A 25020-nucleotide genomic window follows, 5' to 3' on the forward strand; every position below is an offset into this window, starting at 1 on the left:
CCCACAGCACTGAGGTGATTCACAAACCGTGGCTTGCGGGTCAGATCCAGAGCCTCGCCTGTTTTCACACAGTTCTCAAGCTAAGGTGTTTTTAACATCTAAAAGTGTTGTTTGTTGTGCTGGTTATTGAACTCAGAGTCCCGCAAGTGCTAGACAAAGGCCCTACCACTGAGCCACATCCCCAGCCTTTATAAATTTTATTTTGAGGAAAGATTTGTGCTGTTTTTTGAGACAGAGTCTCACTATGAGCCCACCCTGGCCTCAAACTCTCAACAATCCCACTGCATGCTAGGGTCACGGGCATGCGCCACCATGCCCAGTGAGATAAGGTCTTCCTAAGTGGCCCTGGCTGGCCTCAAACTTTCAGTCCTCCTGCCTCAGTCTCCAGAGTAGGGAGATTATAGGCCTCTGCTACCCTGGCCAAATTAAAGTACTGTTACAAAATAAAGCACAAAAACAGGTAATAGAGATGAGGTGTGCCCATAAGACCTAAAATATTTACTCTCTGATTCTTTTCATTAAGGATCTTGGCCTCTGGTCTTATACGCATCATACAAACTTGGGGATGGGAACACTTTTCTTGATGGTTCTATTTGGAATGAGGTCTCTGCTCTCCAAAGGTAGATGGTCCAGCTGCTTCAAATCTGACTTGTTTTCTAAAATTCTATAGGTCCCACCTTACAAACACATCTTTTGTGAGATTAAAGAATAAGATGACATGCGGTGGCCAAGACCTACCCAGAGGGAATGTGGAGAAGCCTTTTTGGGGTAGAATATGAAGGCAACTGGGAAGCTATGCCCATGCATGAGACATCATAGAGTAACAAGGCTACTCCCCTAACTCTGGGTCCAGAAACTCAGCCACACTGTGCACACAGCATGGGGTGTTCCTGGAGGCCAGGGCTTCTGCTGCACAGTGGGAACCAACACATACCCAAGAAAAGTAAGTGACCAGAAAGCACACACACCTGACAGGAGCACCCCCTTCTCCCCAACCATGGTGTCGAAGCCCTGGGGAAAGCTCCGGATGAAACCTGCTGCGTTGGCCACCTCCGCTGCTCTCCGCACCTGCTCTGTGGTCACTGAGGATGGGCTGTCAGCACCATAAGCGATGTTCTCAGCGATGGAACAAGAGAACAAAATTGGCTCCTACAGGCAGGAAATAAAGCATACATGGCACAAAGCTCGAGGCAGACTGCAAACCAGCTTTGCCAGAGCAGAGAACTCAGCACAGCGCTCAGCCCCAAGAGCGACTCCACGAGAGGGAAGCACGGGGCTCCTTACTCAGAGCTGCTTCTGTACTCTGCATGCATGTGCCCAGCAGGCTTCCAAAAAGCTCGAATTTTACCAAGAACAGGGCTGATGTGACCACTTGTCATCCTCACCACACCATGGGGAGGGAGAACCCTTCACAGGGGCCCATGGATGCCCTGCCCAGGCAGAGCCTAAGGAATTCTGGGGCCTATAATACTGAACGCAGCTGTTTGCAGCAGCCAAGCTTCTACTCAGGGCAAAGGGTCTGCTCAGCTCACCACTCTGTCACATACAAACCAGGCGGGACCCAGAGGTCCCAAAAAATGTACCAACTGCCCGCCTCTCCCCTCCACGCTCCTGAGTGGCAAGGTTAAATTTGCCCAGCATCCCATCGCTGCATGACCCATATGGCCCATACAAGGGTGACATGAGGGGATACTAAATAGAAGAGAGTACAGACATGGGAGGCCACAGACACATCTGCTGAGCCCGTGTAATACTGACAAAATGAGCTGTGGCAGTATTTCTCCACCCCAAGGGTCCTATAACCCCAAACAGCCTCAGCCAAGTGACCCCATTAGTCACACTCCACTCTGAAACTAGCCCCTGCTTTGCCGGGTCCCTGAGCCTCACCCTGGCCTTTGCTCGTTTATCCCTGAAATCCTCAAGCTGAGCAAGGCAGTGGCTGGTGGGGACATTGGAGGAGCCAGCAAAAGGACCAGTGGGTTTTTTTCCATGTCCTTTATCTGCATTACAAAGAAACAGCAGTCCCAGCTCTGGGTGAAATGTCAGAGCTTGAAGTTTCAACTGTTAAAGTGCTGCAGTCCCTTAAGAGATGGCAAACCACCCATCAAGTGAGGGGAGCTGACAGCTGGAAAACTTCATTCCTGCACCCTGAGAAGTGCAACTGAGGAAGACAAAAGTCATTGCAAAAGATAGGAGGTGAAAATGGAGGCCTCTTACCTGACTGACAGTCCCAATCTTGGATCTCAGCCAGACAGGGTTTAGCTGGCGGATGTCACGCCCATCGAGACTGATAGTGCCTTGTGGAGGGGAGAGCAGAGAGTCACTGAGTATCAAGGGGCTGGTGGCTAATGTGAACACAGAAAGGACCCAGTGGGAAATTTTCACACATAGTTTTCTCCAAGATGAAAACTATTCCCTAAATCTCTGAATGGAATCTAAAACCAACATGCTTTATTCAGTGGCAGTGCCAAGAGGGACCTCTGGTTGAAGTTTAGGTTCTCCTGTGGCAGACAAGGGCCGTAGACAATGCCCAAGCTCCCTATTGAGTGGGTGTTCTGACAATCACATGCCCTCACAGAGTCCAAAGACAGTCATCACTGGGAAGAAACAATGGCCAGGTTAATTATTCTTACAGTAAGCAAGTCAGCACCTGGCATGGAGTGGCGCCCCATAGAATATGGGTACTTGATCTTAGCTTCTGCGCTCTGCTGAGCATGACATCCCCCAGACGAGGGCACGTGAGGAGGAGGCAGGAGCATGGAGACCAAGAGGTGAAGGTCTGGACTGCAGAGGCAGAGGGAGGACATCAACCCTATGAGATGTCAACACTGCCTTTACGAAGTCATTCTACCCACAAATGACACCTTCTGCCTGAGAGAGCACATCCCAAGATGAGCTCCACTGGCTAATACCTGCTCATTTTATCCACCTAGGGCACGGGGGAGAGAGGCTCCTAGCCACAGCCTGATGGGACACTTACCAGAAATGGGATCGTAAAGTCGCAGGAGGAGCGAAACCACAGTGGATTTGCCAGAACCACTTGAGCCAACCAGTGCAGTGACAGATCCTGATGGGATGGAAAGGCTAAAGTCCTGGAATATGGACACCTCTGGGCGAGCTGGATAGGCGAAGTACACATTCCTGAACTCCAAGGCACCCTGGAAACTCTGCTCATTTAGGGTTCCACCCTCTGAAACATTAAGAGGGAATGTCAACTATTCAATGCAAAAGTCAAACTCACTACCAAGTGCAGTTCTCCTTCGTTCCTGAGAATGGATGGCAGACAAGGCCCACCATAGCACTCTCTGAGGCACATCAGGGAGCAGGCCTGCATCTAATGCCTGACATGTTCCCGTTGCCACCTACTACACAAGGTGCCCCATGTGCAGTCCTGTTTGATCTTACAGCCCACACCCAAGTTCTACCTCTTCTGAGGACACTGAGGCTACAGAGGACAATGAAGAGTTGAGATCTGCCTGGGGGCAATCTGGCTTCCAACACTACTCCCGGGGCAGCAGGGTTGAATGAACACTTAAAAGATCAGTGATGAACAGGGGTTGCTGTACCATGGCAGATGGAGACCTTTCTCTTGACAGAGAAATTAAGTTTACTTCTGCTTGGACTCTGTTCCCAGCATGTGTCACACTGGAGAAAACAGGGTTCACACTGGCCTGCACCTACCACACGGCACCTGGGGGCCCGGGAATGGAGGAGAGTACCTGTTCCTCACATCATTCCTCCTGAGACCCAGTGAGGTGTGCCAAGAACATTAGAGTGAATGCACATTGGATCCTTCCAGTGCTCAATCCTAGCCTCTCACACGGTGACCCCATCCAGTCAATGGCTAGCTCCTCCTAATTGTACCCAGCCTATTCTCCGTCCCGCTCTGGGCAGAAACCAGTGGCTTCCAAGCACAGCAGCAGCAGCCACACCAGTGGGCTCCTTGCCCATCCCTCTCTCAAAGGAAACCCGCCTCTTCCAGCTAAGCTTCAGGGACCACATTCAGTTTAATAACTGAAGTTTAATAACTTAAAAGTTTAATAACTCCAAAGTTTAATAACTTAAACTCCAAGTACATTGGTCCATGTCAAACATGAAAACATGTATTTGTTTGTTTGTTTCTATTGTTGTCATTTGTCTTTTTGAGACAGGGTCTCACTATGCAGTTCAGGCTGGCCTTGAGCTCACTGTAGCCCAGGCTGGTCTCAAATTTGTAATGTTCCTCCTGCCTCAGCCTCCCAAGTTTTGGAATTACAGGAATGGATAACATATTTATAACATACATTTGTATTTTCCTTTAGTAAGATGATGCAAAATGCCATTCAACTATTCCATGACACACATTTATGCAAGATACAGGAGACTAAAACTTCAAGCCCATCTCAGACTCACCATTAAAAGGCAGCTGGGGCTGTCGCTCCAGGAGCTCCCAAAGACGCCCGCCAGCACCCAGTCCTTTCATCAGCTCCGAGTAGAAAGAGCTCAGGCCTAGGACAAGAAGTAGAAAACACATACCCATCAGCAGGACCAGGGAAGGCTACGGGCTCCTCCCATCCCATGGGGCAACAAGACAACAGCAATTTTTGTTGGTAGTGATGGTCTTTTAGGTACTGGGGAGTGAACCTAGGACCTCTGCAATTATATCCCTAGCTCTTTATTTTGATAAAGGATCTTGATAAATTGCTCAGGGTGGGCTTAAACTTGTGATCCTCCCCCATCAGCCTGCCAGAGTGCTGGTATTACAGGCATGTGCCAGCACACCCAGCAGACAATAGAACGCTTTTAACATGAATTTGCTACTTTCAACAAAGTTGAGGTTGCTGAATGAAAGCAACACTCACCATTCCTTCTGTCTTATGCCGTTATTTTCCTCTGACTTCTTAACCCACAGTTTTGTTGATTTTTCATAAGGATTTAATGTTTAAGGAATTTACAAAAACATACTGCCATACTAATCTCCACAGAGGAAATGTCAAAATGTTGCAGAGGAAATCTACCCATGAAAAACACAGCACTATAAATAAAATACAATGAGTATCCAATAACTAAAATGAATGAAATGTTTCAATATTTATTTTAGGGGCTGGGGAGATGGCTCAGTAGAATAAGCACTTGCCTGGCAAGCACAAGGGCCTGAGTTCAATCCAACATGGACAATTGGTTCCGCAAAAAAAAAAATATATATATATATAAACATATATATAAATACACACACACACACACACACACACACACACACACACACATCCTCCCCTTTTGGTATAAAATAAGCACAACTTTTGTTTTTAACTTTCTTTTACTCTTTATTTATTTGGTATAGGGTCTCACTATGCAGCTCAGATGCATAGTGACCCTCTAATCTCAGCCTCCCTAGTGCTGGGATTACCGGTGTGCAGCACCATGCCCGTTTCAGTGGCCAACATGTGTGCCCAGGGTTCAGGGGCTGGCACAGCATGCGGTACCAGGGATCAAACTTAGGTCCTTGATGCTTAGACTGCCAAGCTATCTCCCCAACCCAAGCACAGTTTGCAAATGGGCTACAGAATGAGAAAGGAGTTTCATTAATGTTAGTTTATTTCTAGTTACCTTTACTTATAATTTAACTAATAACTGAAACTTCAACTACAATTGTCCATGTCAAATACAAGAACATATATTTGTAGTATTTTCCTTCAGCAAGGATGTTGAAAAATGTGATCCAAAAACATATTCCACAGTATTCCATCAGTAAACCTTCATGTCAATTACAACAAAGCACAAGGACCCACACAGATGAGTTGACTTATTTCCAACAAGGAGGAAACGGCAGCTCAGTGGAGATGCAGTGTAGGCACAGACAGCTGCAGTCTCCGGGACAACTGAACATCTACAAACAAAACTGATCTAGACACAGACATCACACCTTCCCAAAAACTTAATTTAAAATGAATCGTAAGCCTGGCACAATGGTGCACACCTGTAATCCCAGCACTTGGGAGGCTGAGGCACGAGGATCACCACAAGTTAAGAGTCTACCATGGGCTACATAGTCCAAGGCTAGCCTGAACCACACAGTGACCCTATCTCAAAACAAAAACAAAAACTGATTCCTAAACCTACATATGAATGCAAAACTGCGAACTCCTAGAAGATAACAGGAGAAAATGCACATGATTTCGCTTACGGCAATGACTTTTCAGACACAACACCAAAGGTGCAGGCCACCAAAGAAAGAAAAGCTCACTTCATTGAAATTGAAATTTTCTGCTCTCCAAAGTCACTATTGAGAGGCTGAGCAAACAATCCACAGACTGGGCTAAAGTATGTGTGAAAGACACACCTGACAAGGACTTCTGTCTTCAATACAGACGGTCCCTGACTTAAGATGATCTGACCTATGATTTTTTTTTTACTTTGTAAGGGTGCAAAAGTGATTTGTCCTCAAATCTTGAATTTCTGATGTTATTTTGGGCCAGCAATTTGTGCTGGGACACTTTCTCATCATCCTGGGCAGCACAAGGGCAAAACCAGCTCTACACTGTGCTACGCTGCAGAGCCTGAGCATGTGGCAGGCTAACTGGAAGACATGCAATTTCACCCATGATTCTTTCAAGTCATGACACTTTTGTGGGGACATGACCCCATCATCAGTTAAGGAGCACCCGTCTAAAAAAAAAAAAAACCTCTTAAACTTCAACAGAAGAAACAGAAAAAACTTCAACAAGTGACTCACGTATAGAAAGTACAGACAGAGGGCTAGGGAAATAGCTCAGTAGAATAAGCACTTGCCTGGCAAGCACAGGGTCCCGACTTCAATCCCCAGTACCACAAAAAAAAAAAAAAAGTACAGACAGTAAATGAGCACATAAAAAAATGCTCACATCAGAATTCATCAAAGAAGTACAAATCGAAACAATGAAAACAGCACTACACAACCACTAGACTGGCCAAAATCCCCAACTCCGACAACACCAAATGCTGATGAGAACATGGAGCACCAGGAAATCTTTCTCAACACAGGAAGGAATGTGCATGGTACAGCCCATGCAGTAGGTAGTTTTATCATTTCTTATGAAACTAAACACATTGCTGCTATCCTTTCTAGCTATCTTAGTCCTTGGTATTTACCTAAAACTAATGTCCACACAAAATCCTACACAAAGATGTTTACAGCAGCTTTATCAAAAATGCCAACACTTGATGTGTCAGTAAGTAAACAGCTAACGGTGACACATCTAGACCATGGAACACTACTCACAGCTAAAAAGAATCATGAAAGATAGACAGGAATCAAATGGATATTTCTTTTCTTTTCTTTTCTTTCTTTCTTTCTTTTTTTTTTTTTTTAATACTATCAGAAAAGGCTAAAACACTATGATTCTGGAAAAGACAAAACAATGGAGAGAGCAGGTCAGTGGCTGGCCGGGTATGGTGGTACATGCCTGTAATACTAACACTTGGGAGGCCGAGGCAAGAGAACTGCTGTGAGTTCAAAGCCAGCCTACACTACACAGTGAGTCTGAGGCCAGCCTGAACTACATAGCAAGACTATGTCTCAGCAAAAAAAAAAAAAAAAAGGAGCGAGAGGGGTCAGTGGTTGCCAGGGGTTAGAGACAGGGTGAAAAGGCCGAACTCAAGCATTTTTAGAGCAGAGAAACTACTCTATATAATACTACAGCCAGGCATGGTAGCACATGCCAGTATTCCCAGTCAGGAAGCTGAAGCAAGAGGAATGACACAATTTTGACGCCATCTTGTACTACATAGCCAAATTCTCACCATCTTAAAAAAAAAAAAAAAAGTCCACCAGATACTATAATGGTAGATCCGTGTCAATATACATTTGTCCAAACCTACAAAATATACAACACTAAGACTGAACCCTACTGTGAACTAGGGACTTCGGTTGACACCAGCATGCCATGCAGGCTTATCATCTGTGTAGGCAATGCACCACTCTGGTGGGCGACGTGGACAGAGAGGCAGGCCGCGCATGTGTGGGGGCAATGATACTTGGGAAATCTTTGTGCCTTTCCCTCAGTTTTGATGTGAACATAAAATGCTTTTAAAAATCATTATTAGTTCTAGAAAGGGACGGCTGACAGTTGGCACAAATGCCAAGTAGGCTGTGGTGCAGTGATTCCCTGGAGAATACAATGACAGACTACGGTGGGGAGCAGGGCAACAGGTGGATGCCCTGGAGTCCACCTACTCCGAGTCCTTTACCACACAGCCTCTCACCTACCCCAGTACAGGTCCAGTCCTGTTCAGGTTTTCTTTCACCAGTGGGCAGTGGATGGTAAGGGCATGAACGAAGAGGAGCCTGAGAGTGAAATGACCTGGTATTATCAAAAAATCCACCCAGCTTTCCCATTACGGTGACATCTGAGGCTGGAGAAAATGACCAAACTGTCTAGACCATGCTTTCATTCACATGTAGTAGAAAATACCAGCTAAAACTGCCCTTCATGAAATACTCTCACTGAAATATCTAGAAGATAATGCTGTTACAGACATCTTAAAATGATAAGCATTACAGACTGAAGAAAATCTAGGTATGGCCGTGACTTTTACTCTAGTGACAACTGTACAAGAAAAAGTCAGTGAACTGGATGTGGCAGTGCACACCTGTAATCCCAGCACTCGGAAGGCTGAGGCATTTGGGCTCAGTAAGTTGAGACCAGGCTGGACTACCTAGTAAGTTCAAGGCCAGCCTGAATTACAGAGACTCTGTCTCAAAAAAAAAAAAAAAAAAGAGCTGTCAAACAAATTAACAGACAGTTTCCATTTCTGGACAGACTTAGCTACCAAAGCAGGTGTGGCTATACTGACAGGGTTTTATTTTTCCTTTCCTTGTACTCTAAGAAAAAAATAATTTTCTGGCTATTCTTCTGAAGGTTTTCATCACTGAACTTAGCATAATATTTTTTTAAAAAAAAGAAAAGAAAGGAAAGGAGAAGCGGAGGAAATAAAGGGACAGAATTGGAGATGCTTTAACAGAATAAAAAGGTCGGCCAGTGTGTAGTAGCACATGCCTGTAACCCCAGCACTGGAGGCTGAGGCAAAAGAATCACTTAAATAAGGGGTTTCCAGGCCAGCCTATGCTACAAAGTAAGACTGTCTCAAAAAACCCAAAAAAATTTAAAAGTTTTTAAAAACTAAAACACTAAAGAATTTAAAATCCTGTTCAGCATACTGTTTTAATTCCCACCCCAGTCAGTGTCAATCAATAGGTAGTGACAGAAGCACACTGGTCTAGGTCCTTTCCTTCCTCCCTCCCGTCTCAGGTGGCAGACGCAGGACAGGGTTGTAGTTATTTATAGCCCAGCACAAGTGGCCTCTGCATGCTTGGCCTGGATGCATACAGTCTCTGCAACATGCTTGGCAGCCGGGAGAGGCGGCTGACAGCCTAGACTAAGCCAGTGCTTTCCAATCTGACCTGAGCAAGGATCATATGCATTTGACTGTGTGGATGGAAGAGAACAAAACAACCTAAAACAGAGATACATCTAAGGTGTCACAATATGGGGACTGGAGAGGAAGGACTAGGAATGATGGTGTCAAATGAGGCCCAAAACACAAGAGTGGAGGAGCTAAGGAAGAAAGCTGTCAAGCTCAGAATGTGAACAGACACCACAGGAGGGCAATAGGGAGGACCTGTCCACTCCAGGACAGGGCAAAAGAACCTGATAGCAGCATCAAGGTAGCGTGGGACCCAACTCACTGGCACAACCAGGGGCAGAGAGAAAGGGACAATATATAGTCACTCACTCCCCACTGCGTCTTAAGCAGGCATCCTTCAACAGCAAAATCAAAATGCTCTTAGGAAAAACCCCTCCCTTCAACAAACAGACCAAAACCCAAGAATAAGCCTGTCCAGGAGAGCGGACACCACAGGCCCAATGTCCTAACCAGACCTCAGCTGTCCCTTTACCTAACCCTTCCATCTCAAAGACAATAAAGAAAGCAAAAGGTAGGAAATCATTCACCTAGGATGGCTGGGGACATCTAGAAGGGACAGAGAGAGACACTTCTCGCACATCTTACAACTCTAGTTTATGACCTTCCTTTCCCTTACCCAGAGCGGATGACAAAAGCTAAACTCTGAGGGGCTCTGTGTATTTTTTGAACCGGGTTTTCACTATGTTGCCTGGGCTGGCCTGGAACTCCTGGGTTCCAAAGATCCTTCTGAGGGCCGGCCAAATAGCTCAGCAGACTAAAGCACTTGCTTAGGCAGACACAGCAACCAGGGTTCAAATCCCAGCATGCCATGCAGGTCCCGCTCCTGGTGCACACTAAGCCGGTAACTGAGATTGGGTGTGGCGGCACGTGCCTGTAATCCCAGCACTTGGGAGGCTGAAAACAGGAGGATCACTATGAGTCCGATCTGTGTAGTGAGACCCTGTACTAAATAGATTTTAAAAACAACAACAAAACAAAGATCCTTCTGAGTAGCTGATACTGAAGTAGACAACCATGCTGTGTCCTGACATTCTTTTTTTTTTTTTTTTTTTTTTTTTTTTTTGCAGAACTGGGGATTAAACTCAGGCCCTTGTGCTTGTCAAGGAAGCGCTTATTCCACTGAGCCATCTCCCCAGCCCTATGTCCTTACATTCCTGGAAAAAAGCAAGTAATTCTTTGTTTCATGCATTTTATAATTTGTCAACATTTTTGATTGTTCATTAGTTTTGAGTATGATTGACTTTGTACAAAAGGAGTTCTTTTCCCCAGTGAATTGCCAATCACAAAACGCACTATCAAGGACTATAGGTTTGTGTATCTATACCTGCCAGCATCCCATTCTCCCTACATCGGTCCGCAGGGGGACAGCTACTTCAGCAGCAGGCTGGAATCACTGCTAGCAGCAAGGTGCAGCTGTAAGAGGCCACAAGGACTCCAGACTTCCCAATATAGGACTTGCCTGCTCTGCTCATAGCTTTATTTTCTAAAAACTTGGTATTTAACTTGTAACTTTACAAGCCTATTAAGTTATGTACCTCCAATGCTTAATCCAACCCAGAAGGCATACATGAGAAAGGCAGAGAGCTCGCCCACAGTCATGTGAGCACTGCCCATCAGCAGTCCTCCCTTGTAGAGCACGGAGAGCACGATCAGGTTCCCGGAGAGCCCTGTCTGTCAATGGAGAAAACACACAAGTCAGGCAAGACCAGAGGCCTCTCAGGATGCAAAATGTATGAACAAGGCCCTGGTTTACTTTTCTGGACATTAAATTCCAACCAAGTTTCGTTTCTTTTTTTTTTTTTTTAATTTTTTTTTAAATTATTTATTTATTTATTCCTTTACTGTGTGTGTGTGTGCTTTAGTGTGTGTGTGGCCAGCTCAGCCCACCTGGGGGCGGGGCTGGCTGGCATGTGGTGCTGGGGGATTGAACCGCGGTCCCTGTGCTTTGCCAAGCTTGTTCCAAGTAGGTGCTTTAGACCACTGAGCCATCTCTCCAGCCCCCCAAGTTTCAAATAAAGAGTTTGAAATGTTTGCTACATTGAGAGAAATAACCACATCACCATGAAAACCAGCTAAGTCACACACTGGGTTCTTGGCTTGCTCAACCTACTCAGTTTGCAAAGTGAAAAGTAGCCCTGAGGACCTGCTCTGACTAGAGAGAGAGCAGACCTCTGTTCGGCACAGCATGTGTTCTGATGCGTGCCCTCCACAAGGAAGGGCTGGGACCTGAAGTGGGCTCTGGTCGGTGCTGCCCTCTCTGGGCCACCACTTCCTAGCCAGTTAATTGTGGCAATGAATGGATCACCTCTAACTACTTTTTGAGTGCAGACACATCATGGAATTTTCCCACATGGCAATCTCCTATTTATTTCAGTGTCCTATTCGAGATACTTTGTGTTCTCTTTCTCTTTTTTTTGGCCAGCTCAGCCCACCCCAAGGACAGGGCTGGCATGGCCTGTGGTGCCAGGGACTGAACCATGGTCCCCTACAGCTGCCTAAGCTTGCCTAAGCAGGTGCTTTAGATCACTGAGCTATTTCGCTGGCCCCATCTCTCTTGTCTTTTTGAGACAGGGTTTCACTGTGCAGTTCAGGCTGGCCTTCAACTCACTATAGCCCAGGCTGGCCAGCAACTAACAGAAATCTTCCTGCCTCAACTTCCCAGCTTTAATTCATTTTAATCGAGTTTTTTTTTTTTTCGGAACTGGGGATTGAACTCAGGCCCTTGCGCTTGCCAGGGAAGCACTTATTCCACTGAGCCATCTCCCCAGCCCCTTAATAGATTTTTTTATACTTCTTTCTTGAAGTGCATTTAAGTTATTTTGGCTACTCCTCAGTAGGTTTCAACTTTGCCTTCATCAGAACAGCTCAGAGCCATTCGGTCCAAACAGACAGTGGCCCCAGGTCTAGAGCTCTAAACAAAACTGGGGATCCCTGGCGACCAGGTGGCAAGTGGAGCCTGTGCAGCTGCCTGCAACCACCCTGGTAAATAGCCCCTGACCTCACCACCCACCACCTCCTGCCTAAGTATTTGCTTTTCTAACAATGACTAAGTCATTCTTTGCTTGAAGTAAGATAAAATTATTTTCTACCATGGCATAAGCCACAGAATAAAAATGTCTCATCATCATAGCATCTGCCCTTCCCAACCTCCCCAGAATGTTCTACAGTCTACGTACTGCTCCAAAGAAGCCCGCCCGAGCGAAGGCCTCCTTCCTTGCTAACTGCAGCACGTGGTCCACGAGGCCACTGTACTTCTCTACCTCCGTCATCTCTTTCCCAAAGGCGCGGACAGTTCTTATGTTCCCAATGCGCTCCTCAGCCAGCTGTGAGGGTGACAAACACATGGCCAGGGGGAAGGGTCACATTTCAATCTGGAAGCAAAATTAAAATGTGATTATCATTGAAAACTATCAATGGAAAGCCACTGGAGAAACACTACTAAGTCAGGAAAAAGTAACAAAAGAATATATAGAATAATCTACTGTCTAGAGAAGTGTAACTACACCTGCACATATCACAGGTACAAACAAATACATGATAAATGGATATACATGATGAACAGGTAATAGCAGGACAGCAGAGACAGAAATACATGTTCATACAGAGATAAATAGTTCTAAAATGTTAATGACATTAATTCTGAGACAGGATTATCTGTATTTTTGTACTTTTCATTATATTTTCACATTTTCCGATAACAAACAAGTTTTGTTTTCTTTTGGTTTGGTTTTTTTGGCAGAATGGGAGATTGAACTCAGCCCCTTGAGCTTGCCAGGCAAGCACTTATTCTACTGAGCCATCTCCCTGGCCCTACAAGTACAGTTTTTGAAACATAAACACATTACATATTAAAAATAAAATTTTAAAAATTTTTAAAAAATAAAAAACATTAGATATTTTTAGCTTCTTAAAAAAACTACCCTTTTGGGGGTTGGGGAGATGGCTCAGTGGGAATACGCGCTTCCCTGGAAAGTGCAAGGGCCTGAGTTCAATCCCCAGTTCTGAAAAAAAAAAAAAAAAAAAAAAAAAAAAACTACCCTTTTAACTTTTATTTTTGGCTGTGCCAAGGATTGAACTCCAGCCCTTGCCAGTGTTAAGCATATGCTCAGCCCATTATTTTTAAGTTTTAAAAAAGGTACTATTGCATAGCATTGCAAAAATAGTTTTATTGAATTAATGAAGGACATAATATCATCCAGAAACTATTTCTAAAACATATTAATTCTGGTCCTATCAGTAACAGAAATAGTAAGAAGGAAAAACTGATACTATATTGAATGAAACTGGATGTTGTCTGGGGTGTGGCTAGAAATCAACTCCAGATGCAGAGCACTTTATGTCCAGGACCTGGGGGCTGAACATGAAGAAAGAGATAAGAAAAAGGTACTCTTTTTACTTTTGTACTAGGAGTTAAACTGGTAGCACTGATCTGTGTCGCCAGCCCTAAGTTGCCCACATTGGCTTTAACTTGCCATCTTCCTACCTCAGCTTCCCAGTACAGATGGCACACGTATGTGCCACCATGCCAGCAGGAAGGTTCTTTATGAAGAGTTCACATACCCTGTAGCTTTGCCCACAGCTCTGGCTCTGAGCCCATTCTCCTAGAGCTCATGAGCATGGGAAGGCTGTTACCTGTGTCGCTTGTGCCAGTGAGTCCTGTGTGGCTTTGCTCAGTTTCCGCAGATAACGGCCATAAATCACAGCAAGGATGGACATTGGAGGGACCACACTCAAAACAAAGGTGGCTAGACTCGGTGACACAAAAAACTGTCAAGAACAAAAACCGAGGGGTATTTGTCAGGTGGAGTTGTGAGACCTTCTCACTACCTAGTGTGTACATGGAGACAGACTGGAAAGTACTGTCCCCAGCTGTGCGTCCTGGGTGGCTGGACTTCTCAGACACCATAAAATCCCACAAACATGCCACTGAGGAGTAACATGACAGAGTACTTCTGACAAAAGACAAAACAGTTCCCCATCAGAATAATTCTATCTACATTAGGCCACGTTATTCAACAGCAGAGGACAGTCAGGTCAGTCATCCAGCAGGGCGGCCCCTTCAGCTCCATAATGGTCAAGCCACACCAAGACTTCTGCATCTGATTCTGGATCCCCTTGAGACCCTTAATGACCAGAATAATGTGCTCCACTGAAGACTAAGTCATAGAAGTCACTAAAACCCTGAATCAAACAATAGTCAGAAGAGGTACTGTTAGAATCTGGTGCTCTGGGGGCTGGGGAGAGGGCTCAGTGGAATAAGTGCTTCCCTGGCAAGTAAAAGGGCCTGAGTTCAATCCCCGGTTCTGCCATGAAAAAAAAAAAAAAAAGGATCTGGTGCTCTGGGCCCAGGAGTCTGTGCAAAGGAAACAAGGCCACATCTTGCTCCTCCAGCTAAATACCATCTCCCAGCGGTAATACCTCAGAAGGCCTCATCATAGTCAAAGGCCTGCTCCCCTGGGCTCCTGTGCATACCCTAATTCTCAGGGTGGCTGTAAGAGAGGATGAGCCCTTGAGGAAGTGACTAGCATTAGATGAGGTCTGGGAAGATGGAAGATGGGCTCTGGTATAGAGGGAATGTCCTTACTACAAGGGACATTAGAGCTCTCTTTCCCAACTGGCTGCCTCCAGGGCAAGCAGGAAGATCTCAGAATGCCGATGGACTTCCAGTTCCAGGATAGTGAGGAATAAATTCCATTCTTTAAGCCCCTGTCAGTGGTACTCAGTTATGGTAGTCTAGGCAGACCAAGACAGACCCTTTGAACTGGCTTACTACACTGAATTCTCTTCCACTGTTACAGAAAAAGAGACCCTGAGTATACTTCCCAGGTTGACTTCTTCCTGAACCCTAGAACCATTTGCATTTGGAAAATTAGAAGTTAAGGATAAGACAGATCTTCTTTGAAAATCTACTTCCCTGTTGGCTGGGAAAACAGGGAACATTAAAACTTTTTTCCATGCTGTAAGTCAGACCTAACAGGCAGACTATAGCTCTACCCTTCTCCTCCAGCTTGATGTGGGGGACTGAGAGAGGGCAGAGCACCAGCTCTTCCAACATGTGCACAAGGGTCAATCGCCTGGACCAGAACAGTACCATGCAATATGAGAGCCTCCTTGGCATGGGCCACTTGATCTGGGGCACGTGTGATTGTGAAACACACAACTGTGATTTTAATTGCTTTAAATTTAAAACCAAATATTCCATTCAGTTATTAGGAAGCTTCTGTTTGTTTGTCTTTTGAGACAGTCTTGCTATGTACTCCACACTGGCCTTTGAACTCACTGTGTAGCCCAGGCTGGCCTCAAACTTGCAGCAAACCCTCCTATCTCAACCTCCCTACTACTGGGATTACAGACATGCACAACTGTCTGGGAAGCTTTTTACTATGCATGCTTATGTCCAATGATTTTTTTGATTGCAAATCTAAGTGCAAATCAAGCTGGGCATGCTGGCACACACCTATCACTCCAGCACTCAGCAGGCTGAGGCGGGAGGATCACTAGGAGTTCAAGGCCATACTGGGCTATAAAGTGAGTTCAAAGCCAGTATGAACTACATAACAAGAACCCTACATTAAAAAAAAAAAAAGCAGAACAAACATTTTCAATGAAAATCTTGCATTCAGGTTATAATGCTTTATAAAACACCAGATTTTGAAGTCATAATATGAAAACAATTATGAAATATCTCATCAGCAATTTTTATGTTAATTATATTTACAAATGTTAGAATAAAATTTTGTTTACACTGGATTAAACAAAACACTGCTGAAATTAATCCTGCTTGCTTTTGCACCTGGAATACGGTTAGCAGAATATTATCATCACATATATGGCTTTTGGTGCTTTCCCATCAGCCAGCAACACTGCTCTAAATACAGACACTGCCTGAAGAAGCGAAGGAGCAGAGAAGACAGGTAAGCTAGGACTGGAGGCAGACAGGCCATGGCATAGAGTCTTGCAGGCTATGGGGGCACAGACCACCCCACAGGCCAAGGGTGTAGAGACATCCTCCCTGTGGGCTGGGAGGCACCACAGAGCTCCCGCAAGCCCTAAGTGTAAACACCCTCATAGACCGTGTGCGCAGAAGCCCCACCTAAAGCTCATGGCAGACACACACACACACACACACACACAGGCTATCAAGCATGAGACCCCAAAGTCCCATGGCAGAGACTATCTGGAGACCATAGGTACAGTGATTCCTACAGGTGCATGGCTCACGTGCACAGAAGACAGGATCCATTCCCCTCGACCTGCTCCTCAGCCTGGTACAGCTGCTCTCTCTGCTGCTTCACTCCAGGTTCACATATGCTCAGAATACCTCTCTCTCCAGACAGCACCCATTCTGCAGAGGTGTAGGCTAGGAAGCCAGGCAGCGAAGGGCCACCCCCACATCCCCACTGTCCAGCCTCTAGGACAGTGCCTGACGAGAGCTCACCAAGCCGCTGCACCCTCCAGACTGGAGGCTGCCAGGGAAGAGGCCAACTTACCATCATGCCCACGCCCACTGAGGCCTGGGCTCCAGCCCTCAGCCCATCTGAGAGGTTTTCAGTCACTGAGCGTCCTAGGAGTGCAGTGTCAGATGAGAGGCGGTTAATCAGTTCTCCTGTGCGAGTCTTATCAAAGAAAGCAACCTCCTGTTTCAGGACGGAGGAGAACAGTGAGGTCCGAAGCCTGTTCACAATCCGCTGGCCTGCAAAGCAAAGAAACCAGCTTACAGCAGGAATAGCAGCCAATATTATCAAAGGCAGTGCCTGACATGCAGCCACTTGGCCTGGTACCAGAACCGTGAGGCCTCTGTCACATGGATTCTACCAGTACAGACAGAATGACCCAACCCTGGCATATTGACAATCATTTTAATAAATACAGCTGTGGGCATGGAAGAGGCAAAGACAGTAATAAAATACAGCATGACCAAGACATGTTTTAAAAGTATTATGCACGAAGTTTTTTAATTTCTACAAGCTAATTTTGTTCCTTGCGGACAATCTTTTTCTACACTGATATTCACAATGGCAAACACTCATTAATTATCCATGAAGAACGCTATTAGCTGAATAGAGGACTTAAGAGGCAGCGTCTGGCTCTGCCAAGGATAGCAGGCCTCTCCATAGAAACACTGCACAAGTTACCATCCCAGCCCACCACACACGCACAGAGCAGACAGGATTCTGCAACTCCTTGAAGAAGTTCAAAACTCCATCCTGCGGCCAAGATCCTTGTCCTTAAGCCTCCTGTTAGGACAGATTTGGAGTTTGCCCCTCTGTTCAAGTCTGACCTTGAAAAAGAAGAATGAGAAGAGAGAGCTTGGTCCAGAAGGACATATTCAGACCAAGAACTCAGACTGGTCCCCACCAGATGTGATACAGGGCAGGAGATAGGAGCTTGGGCAATGAACCCTGTGGTCAAATCAAACACAGGGTCCCCTCATCTTTCCAAGGGTACAGAGATATCCCTCACCTGAGGACTGCATGAGGTAGACTCGGACGGCATTGGCAGCAGCTCCACACAGGAACACACAGGTGAGGCCCAGGCAGAGGCGGGTCAGGTTCTCACCATAGTCTGAGGTGGGGTTGGTATAGATGATGTCAATGATCTTCCCCAGGAAGAAAGGAGCGGACATGGTGATGACACTGGACACAGCCAGAAACCCAACAGCAGCTGGAAGACAGGAAGAAACACTCACTCTCACACTGCTTGGCACTGGTGCAGATGTGGAGTTCTGAGGCCCCCTGCCCATGAAGACGGCAGAGCTCTGCGGAAAACATGAGTTTTTAAGTGCAACATGAATGCTTTTTCCCTAAGCTTTCCCCAGCCCTTCTCTGATGCCTCCCTAATACCTGACAGTGCTGGTACCCCTCCTTCCCTATGTCTCCTACATTTCCCATCTTCTGACATTCTAAATGTTTCATTGGTTTATTGTCAGCTATCTGTTTTGTTTGTGATAGATTCTTACTATGTAGTTCAGGCCTTCAACTCACTGTGCAGCCTGGGGTGGCCTTGCACTTGTGCCAATCCTCATGCATCAGCCTGCTGAGTGCTCGGATTAAGATGTCATTTCTCCAGTAGGATATAAGATTTTGGTCTGTTTTGTTCATTGCTATACCCTCACTACCTAAGCTCAATCAATATTTGCTGAACGAATGAATGAATGAGTGAAATGAACTTTGGCCATAGTGGTAGTACAGTCCCATCAGACCAAAGTCCTTTAAAAACCTAACTAAAAAAATTAGGCCCGGCACCCCAGAAAGTCCACATGCCTACTTTAAGAACCATAATCCCAATGCACTGGATAACATGAACCTGGCCAAGGGCTGTTTCTTCAGGTGTTAGGTTGAGGGTCTTGTTTCCAGGCACCATGCTCCTGGTGACAGCGCCCAGCAGGACTGAAAGTCCAAAGGTCATGGATTGCCTCTGACTGCACATAGTTGTCTCATGAATGGGAAGAGGCTGTCCTGGTGGCAGGGGATTAGCACACAATTCTCCCCAAAAGGTAAAGCACACATGAAGCACCAGGAGAATCAGTCTCTTTCCTCCAGCTTTTAAATCAAAGTTGTTAATCTGGAGTAGGAATCTACATTTTATGAATGAAGTGTCCCATGGTTCCCACTCCTACATTCTTACAAAAAGAAAAAAAAAAATATTGGCTGAATGCAAACTCATTCCAGAATACTCCCCCTCAGGTTTACATTTCCATTAACTAAAATAGATGGTACAGAAATAACAGCCTCTCTGAGATTTGGAGGCCAGATGCTAGAATATAGTAATTTGAGAAAGAGGAGGGAAACAGGTCCCCAGGACCCAGCAAGGATGTGAAGTAAAAACTGAAGCCCATAGGGAGGGCAAAGAGAGAGACCTTAACACAGAGGGAGGACATGGAAGCAGTGCTTTTTTTTTTTTTAAAATTTTTTTTATTTTAACATTTGTGTGTGTGTGTGTGTGTGTGTGTGTGTGTGTGTGTGTGTGTCTGTGTGTGGCCAGCTCAGCCCACCAGGGGGCGCAGTTGGCTGGCATGTGGTGCTGGGGGATTGAACCGCAGTCCCTGTGCTTTGCCAAGCTTGTTCCAAGTAGGTGCTTTAGACCACTGAGCCATCTCTCCAGCCCCAAGCAGTGCTTTCTTGAGAGCCCTGACTTGCTGATGGGAGGGGCAGCTTGAACCTGCACACGCGCAGCCACTACTGAGGATCCCAAAGACTCCCACTGAGAAACAGCCACTAGTGAGGATCCCAAAGACTCCCACTGAGAAACACCTGTGGAACGGAGCAGTGGGCATGATGGACTGCAGTGACTGGTGAGCTATTCAGACATTCCCCCAGGAGAGGCCAAAAAACTGGGGCTGGCTCTATCTAGTGGCTCCCAGTGTCAGAGTGACGTGGAACTTAGTTTAAGTCAGCAGGCAGTAGAGGAGGTGTACACAAGCCAGCAGGAGGCATAGGGAGTACTGTAGACTGAACAAATCCAGTTCCAGCCTCACAACCAGAAACCACCCTGAACTTCAGTGGAACTAAAGGCACAGGCTTAGGGGTCAGGGAGATGGCTCAAAAAAAATAAGGGCTTCCTTGGCAAGCACAAGGGTCTGAGTTCAATCCCCGGTTCCGAAAAAAAATACATAAATAAATAAATAAAGACACAGGGTTGGTAGGCTTATCCACTACGCTGCCACTATCTATGGCCGGCTTGCTGGTTTAATCCACATGGATCTGTCTGTCCACCTTGTTTACCAGTGACAGCTGAAACACGGAAGTGAACATTTTTTCCTTCTTTTCATTTTGTTTTTGTTTTCCTTTTTTTCTTGATTGTTTGTTCCTGTTTTTATGAGTGTGAATACTGTTCCTGGTTTTTGTTGTTCCTGTTTTGTTCTGTTCTTGCTTTTATTTCTTTCTTCCCTCTTTCCCTCTTGTTTTCTTTACCAGTTTCCCAAAACTCATATAATCTTCCTTTGTCCTCCAGCCTTGCTTCTCATCTCTTTTTCTCCTGCTGTTTCTCTATTTTTTCCTCTAATCCTTTTCAAATTTTCTCCCCAAAGGTAAAAAATCACCATACTGAAAGGCATATTATACTGGGTATGCTGGGATTGCTCAGGGATGACAGAGTACTAAACAGCAGAGAAATAGCTTCTCTGAGATTTGTAAATTGTATTTAGAATTCTATAAATTTGAAAATTGTATAGTGTATACCATTTTCTGATTTGTTTTAGATTGCGTTATATAAATCTAGTTCATAAGTTAAAAGCGGCAAATTAAAGTTACCACAGTTTGTCATTTTCTAGGCTGTTTGATACTGTTTTTACTGCTGATTACACTACTTTGGCCAAGGTGAAATAACTGTTTGAAATCAGTCATTCCTCCTGGTATGCCAAAACTGAGATTGCCTAAGAGTCATAAAAAATACTATAGGCCAGTGCCAAAGAACCAGGGCTTGGCCAAAAGGGCAGCACATCCCAGCCCCAGTAAAGTGAAGAGGCAGGATCTTGCAACACATTCAAAACCCAAAAGTCAGTTATAGCTGGAAGACACCTCTGTATGGTCATTCACTGAGGGGTCTAAATACCAGCATTAAAGCCACTTTCCATAAGAAATTTATAAACATCAGATCAAGAATTAAACTTTAAAAAAAAATAAAAACTAAGAAGACACTAAAATAAGATGTAACCCCAGACTTCCACCTTACCAAAGGCAAACCCAGGAGGCAATGAGGTAAAATAATTGAAGAGCTGCCTTCCTGGAACGTCTAAAGTGGTAACAGTGGAAATAATAAAGCAGACGAATGGGGCTCTAGAAAAGAATAAATCAGAAGTAATTTCTCAGATTGCTATAGAGATGGTGACCATAACAAGGGACATATCTAGTGACTCTAGAGCAGAAACAGTTTTAAAAAATAAAAAAGCTTAGGCAAATGATGGAAACATGAATGCCCAACATAGAAAAGAAATGGAATCAATGAAACAGATTCCAAAAGATATATAAGAAATTAAAACTCCCATTGAAAGTATATGCCACAGAGGGCTGGCCAGATAGCTTAGCGGGTTAAAGTGCCTGCTTAGGCAGACGCAGTGGTTGGAGGTCTGATCCCAGGCCTGCTATGTCAGCCCTGCCCGCAAGGCTTGCGGAGACAGATTGAGACTTAGAAGGCTGAAAACAGGAGAATCACTACAAATCTGATCTGTATAGTGAGACCTTGTAGACCCTGTAGAGCCTGCACTAAATACAAAAAAAAAAAAAGTTTGAAAGTATATGTAGGGGCCGGGGAGATAGCTCGTAGAATAAACACTTGCCTGGCAAGTGCAAGGACCTGAGTTCAATCCCCGATTCCGCAAAAAAAAAAAAAAAAAGAAAGAAAAGAAAAGAAAAGAAAAGAAAAGAAAGAAAGAAAGAATATGCAACAAGATGAGCCAATGTGATATTATGGCACAAAAACAGACCTAGAACACAGGATAGAGGTTAGTAATTTTTTTTTCTGTCTTTTTGACACAGGGTCTCACTATGCAGTTCAGGCTGGCCTTCAGCTCACTTTGTAACCCAGGCTGGTCTCAAATTTGAAACCAATCTGGGGTTACAGGTGTGTGCCACCATGCCTGGCTAGCAATCTTGAAAAGAAAGAATTCTTTAAAATGGTAAGAGAGGAGACTGGGGAGATGGCTCAGTAGAATAAGAGCTTCCCTGGCAAGTGCAAGGGCCTGAGTTCAATCCCTGGTTCCACCAAAAAATAAATAAATACTTCTAGTTTAAAAAATAAAAATAAAATGGTAAGGGACCTATAATTTCAGCGCTTGGGCCAGCCTGAACTGCATAGTGAAACCTTGACTTTAAAAGACAAAAAAAAAAAAAAAAAGCCGGGTGTGGTGGTGCATGCCTGTAATCCCAGCACTTGGCAGGCAAAGACAGGAGGATCACTTCAAGTTTGAGACTAGCTTGGGCTACAAATTGAGCTCAAGGCCAGCCTCAACTACATAGAGAGACCTTGTCTCAGAAAGACAAAACAAAACAAGACCAAAAAATAAAAAAGAACCATGAAAACTCAATCCAATAGCTGCTAGATGGTGCAAAGAATAATGTAAGACTGATCAGAGTCAATGAAAAAGCAGGAGATAGTACAAATGAAATTTATAGAAATAATGGCAGAAAACTTCTCAAACATGGAAAAAGTCACATATACATAAGTGAGGTATACAGAACTCCAATTAGCCAGGATTAAAAAAAAAAATCTACACCAAAGCATGTAGTAGTCAAGATTCCAGAAATTCAATGTAAGAACAGAATAGTAAATGTTGCTAGAGAAAAGAAACAAATCACCTCTAAAGGGAAGCACATCAAAATCACAGAAGACTTTTCAACAGAAACCCTCAAATCAAGAAGAGCTGAGAATGAAGTATTTCAAATGCTCCAATCCAGACTGCTGTACCCTGAAAAAGTATCTTTCAAAATGGATGGAAAAATGAGATAATTCCATGACAAAGAACACCCGAAGAAATTCATCACTATAAAACCAGTATTCCAAAATGTTCTTAAGAGCATTCTAGATAGAGGTAACAGAGATAACAGGGGTCTGAGCACAACTCTAAGACCCCCAAATGAATCCACCATGCAAGGCAAGTAATTAAACAGAGTAGGAGGAAAAGGGAACCAACCATAAGAAAATAATATGACAAGGATAGGCCACGTATCAGTTATAACAACCGATGTTTATGGTCTCAATTCAACAATCAAAAGAAATAGATTGGCAGAATGATTCAAGAAGCAATATCCAACAATATGCTGCATAAAAGAAACACACGTAACTTAAAAAGGAATCTGGGTCAGCAATAAAACTAAGTGGCACAAGCACCTATCTAGCAAGTGCAAGGTCTTGAGTTTGAGTTCCAGTACCAAAAGAAATAAAAAATAAAAGTAAAAAAAGAAATTCATAGACTGAAAGTCAAAGGATGGAAAACAACACTCCATGAAACAGATAACCACAGAAAATTAGGAATATCTATTCTATTTGTTCAATTCCACAAGACATTTGGAGAAGACTTAATGCCACTACTGCTCAAACCCTTTAATGAAATTGAAAGGAAAACAATCCTCCCAAATTCATTCCTGGAAGGAAGCATTACCCTGATACCAAAACCAAAGAAGGATCCAACCAAAAAAGACAACCATACGCCAATCTCCCTAATGAACACATACACAAAAATCCTCAATAAGGCACTGGCGATAGCTCAGAGAATTAAAGCACCTGCTTAGGCAGAGTGCTTAGGCACAGTGCAGCAGCCAGGGTTCAACCTCCCCTGTGGTTAGGCACAGTGCAGGCCCCGCCCCCAGGGCACACTGAGACTGCATTCAAGACTGGAGATGGTGGTGCGCACCTGTAATCCCAGCGCTTGGGAGGCTGAAAACAAGAGGATCACTGTGAGTCCGATCTATATAGTGAGACACTGTAGACCCTGTACTAAAAAAAAAAAAAAAAAAAAGACAATGGTAAAAAGTGCAGCAAATCATCAAGATTATTCACCATGATCAAGTAGGATTCATCTCAAGGATGCAGGGATGGTTCAATACATGTGAATCAATAAATGTAATATACTACATTAACAGAGCCGAGGACAAAAACCATATGATCATCTCAATATATTCAGGAAAAGTATTTGACAAAGTCCAATACGCATTCATGATAAAAACCCTATAGAAAATTGAAATAGATGATCTTTATTTCAATCTGATAAAAGTTATCTATTACAAACCAACAGCCAACATCACATTAAAAGGACAAAAATTGAAAAAGTGAGGAACAAAATAAGGATGTCCACTATCTATGTCAAAAGCCCCAAAAACTTCACCAAAAGATTAGATTTAATCACCAAATTCAGGAGTGTAAATGGACACGAAGTAAATACTCAAAAATCAATAGAATTAGGCGGCCTGATAGCTCAGTAGACTAATGTGCCTGCTTAGGCAGAGCACAGCAGCTGGGGTTCGATCCCCAGCCTGTTGTGCCAGCCCCGCCTGCAGGACACGCTGAGACAGCAATTGAGACTGGGCATGGTGGTGCATGCCTGTAATCCCAGCACTTGGGAAGCTGAAAACAGGACAATCACTACGAATCTGATCTAGTACTGAGACACTGCAGACACTGTCCTAAATACAGGAAAAAAAAAAATCAATAGAATTCCTGTACACAGGTCTGCGGGCCCCACGTGTGTTCGGGCTGGACTGTGCGCCTGAGAGCCGTCGCTCCCAGTCGGGGGCTTGCAGGGTCTGGGGCGCGGGGTCCTCGGCGGCCTCTGGGACGGCACCATGCCTAAGGCACCAAAAGGAAAAAGCACAGGACGAGAAAAAAAAATTTGTCCATCCATACAGTAGAAAAGCGGGTCAGATTACAAGAGAGGCCCACAAACAAGAAAAAAAGGAAAAATTGAAGAATGAAAAGGCCTTACGTCTCAACCTCATTGGTGAAAAACTGCAATGGTTTCAAAATCAGCTGGATCCCCAAAAACTGAGATACTCAAAAAAGGATGCTTGTCAATTAATTGAAAGGTACTTAAATCAGTTCAGCAGTGAGCTGGAGCAGATCGAGTTACAAAACAGCATCAAGGAC

At 44.6% G+C, this 25020-nt stretch overlaps 1 protein-coding gene across 1 annotated transcript in view; it reads right to left on the minus strand.

The window, feature by feature from the left end:
- Abcb10 (ATP binding cassette subfamily B member 10) overlaps window positions 1–25020 on the minus strand; it is a 41900-nt gene that overhangs the window by 6528 nt on the left and 10352 nt on the right. Inside the window, exons 2-10 of the mRNA XM_004640848.3 lie at window positions 17905–18105; window positions 16932–17134; window positions 14074–14208; window positions 12618–12764; window positions 10977–11112; window positions 4393–4488; window positions 2981–3190; window positions 2218–2297; window positions 969–1149 (exon numbers count right to left, since the gene is read on the minus strand). Coding sequence (XP_004640905.2) covers window positions 969–1149; window positions 2218–2297; window positions 2981–3190; window positions 4393–4488; window positions 10977–11112; window positions 12618–12764; window positions 14074–14208; window positions 16932–17134; window positions 17905–18105 — 1389 coding nt within the window. The remainder of the gene's footprint in view (window positions 1–968; window positions 1150–2217; window positions 2298–2980; window positions 3191–4392; window positions 4489–10976; window positions 11113–12617; window positions 12765–14073; window positions 14209–16931; window positions 17135–17904; window positions 18106–25020) is intronic.

This window comes from Octodon degus, unplaced genomic scaffold (assembly GCF_000260255.1).
Source record: "Octodon degus isolate 3935 unplaced genomic scaffold, OctDeg1.0 scaffold00127, whole genome shotgun sequence".
Lineage (NCBI taxonomy): Eukaryota > Metazoa > Chordata > Mammalia > Rodentia > Octodontidae > Octodon > Octodon degus.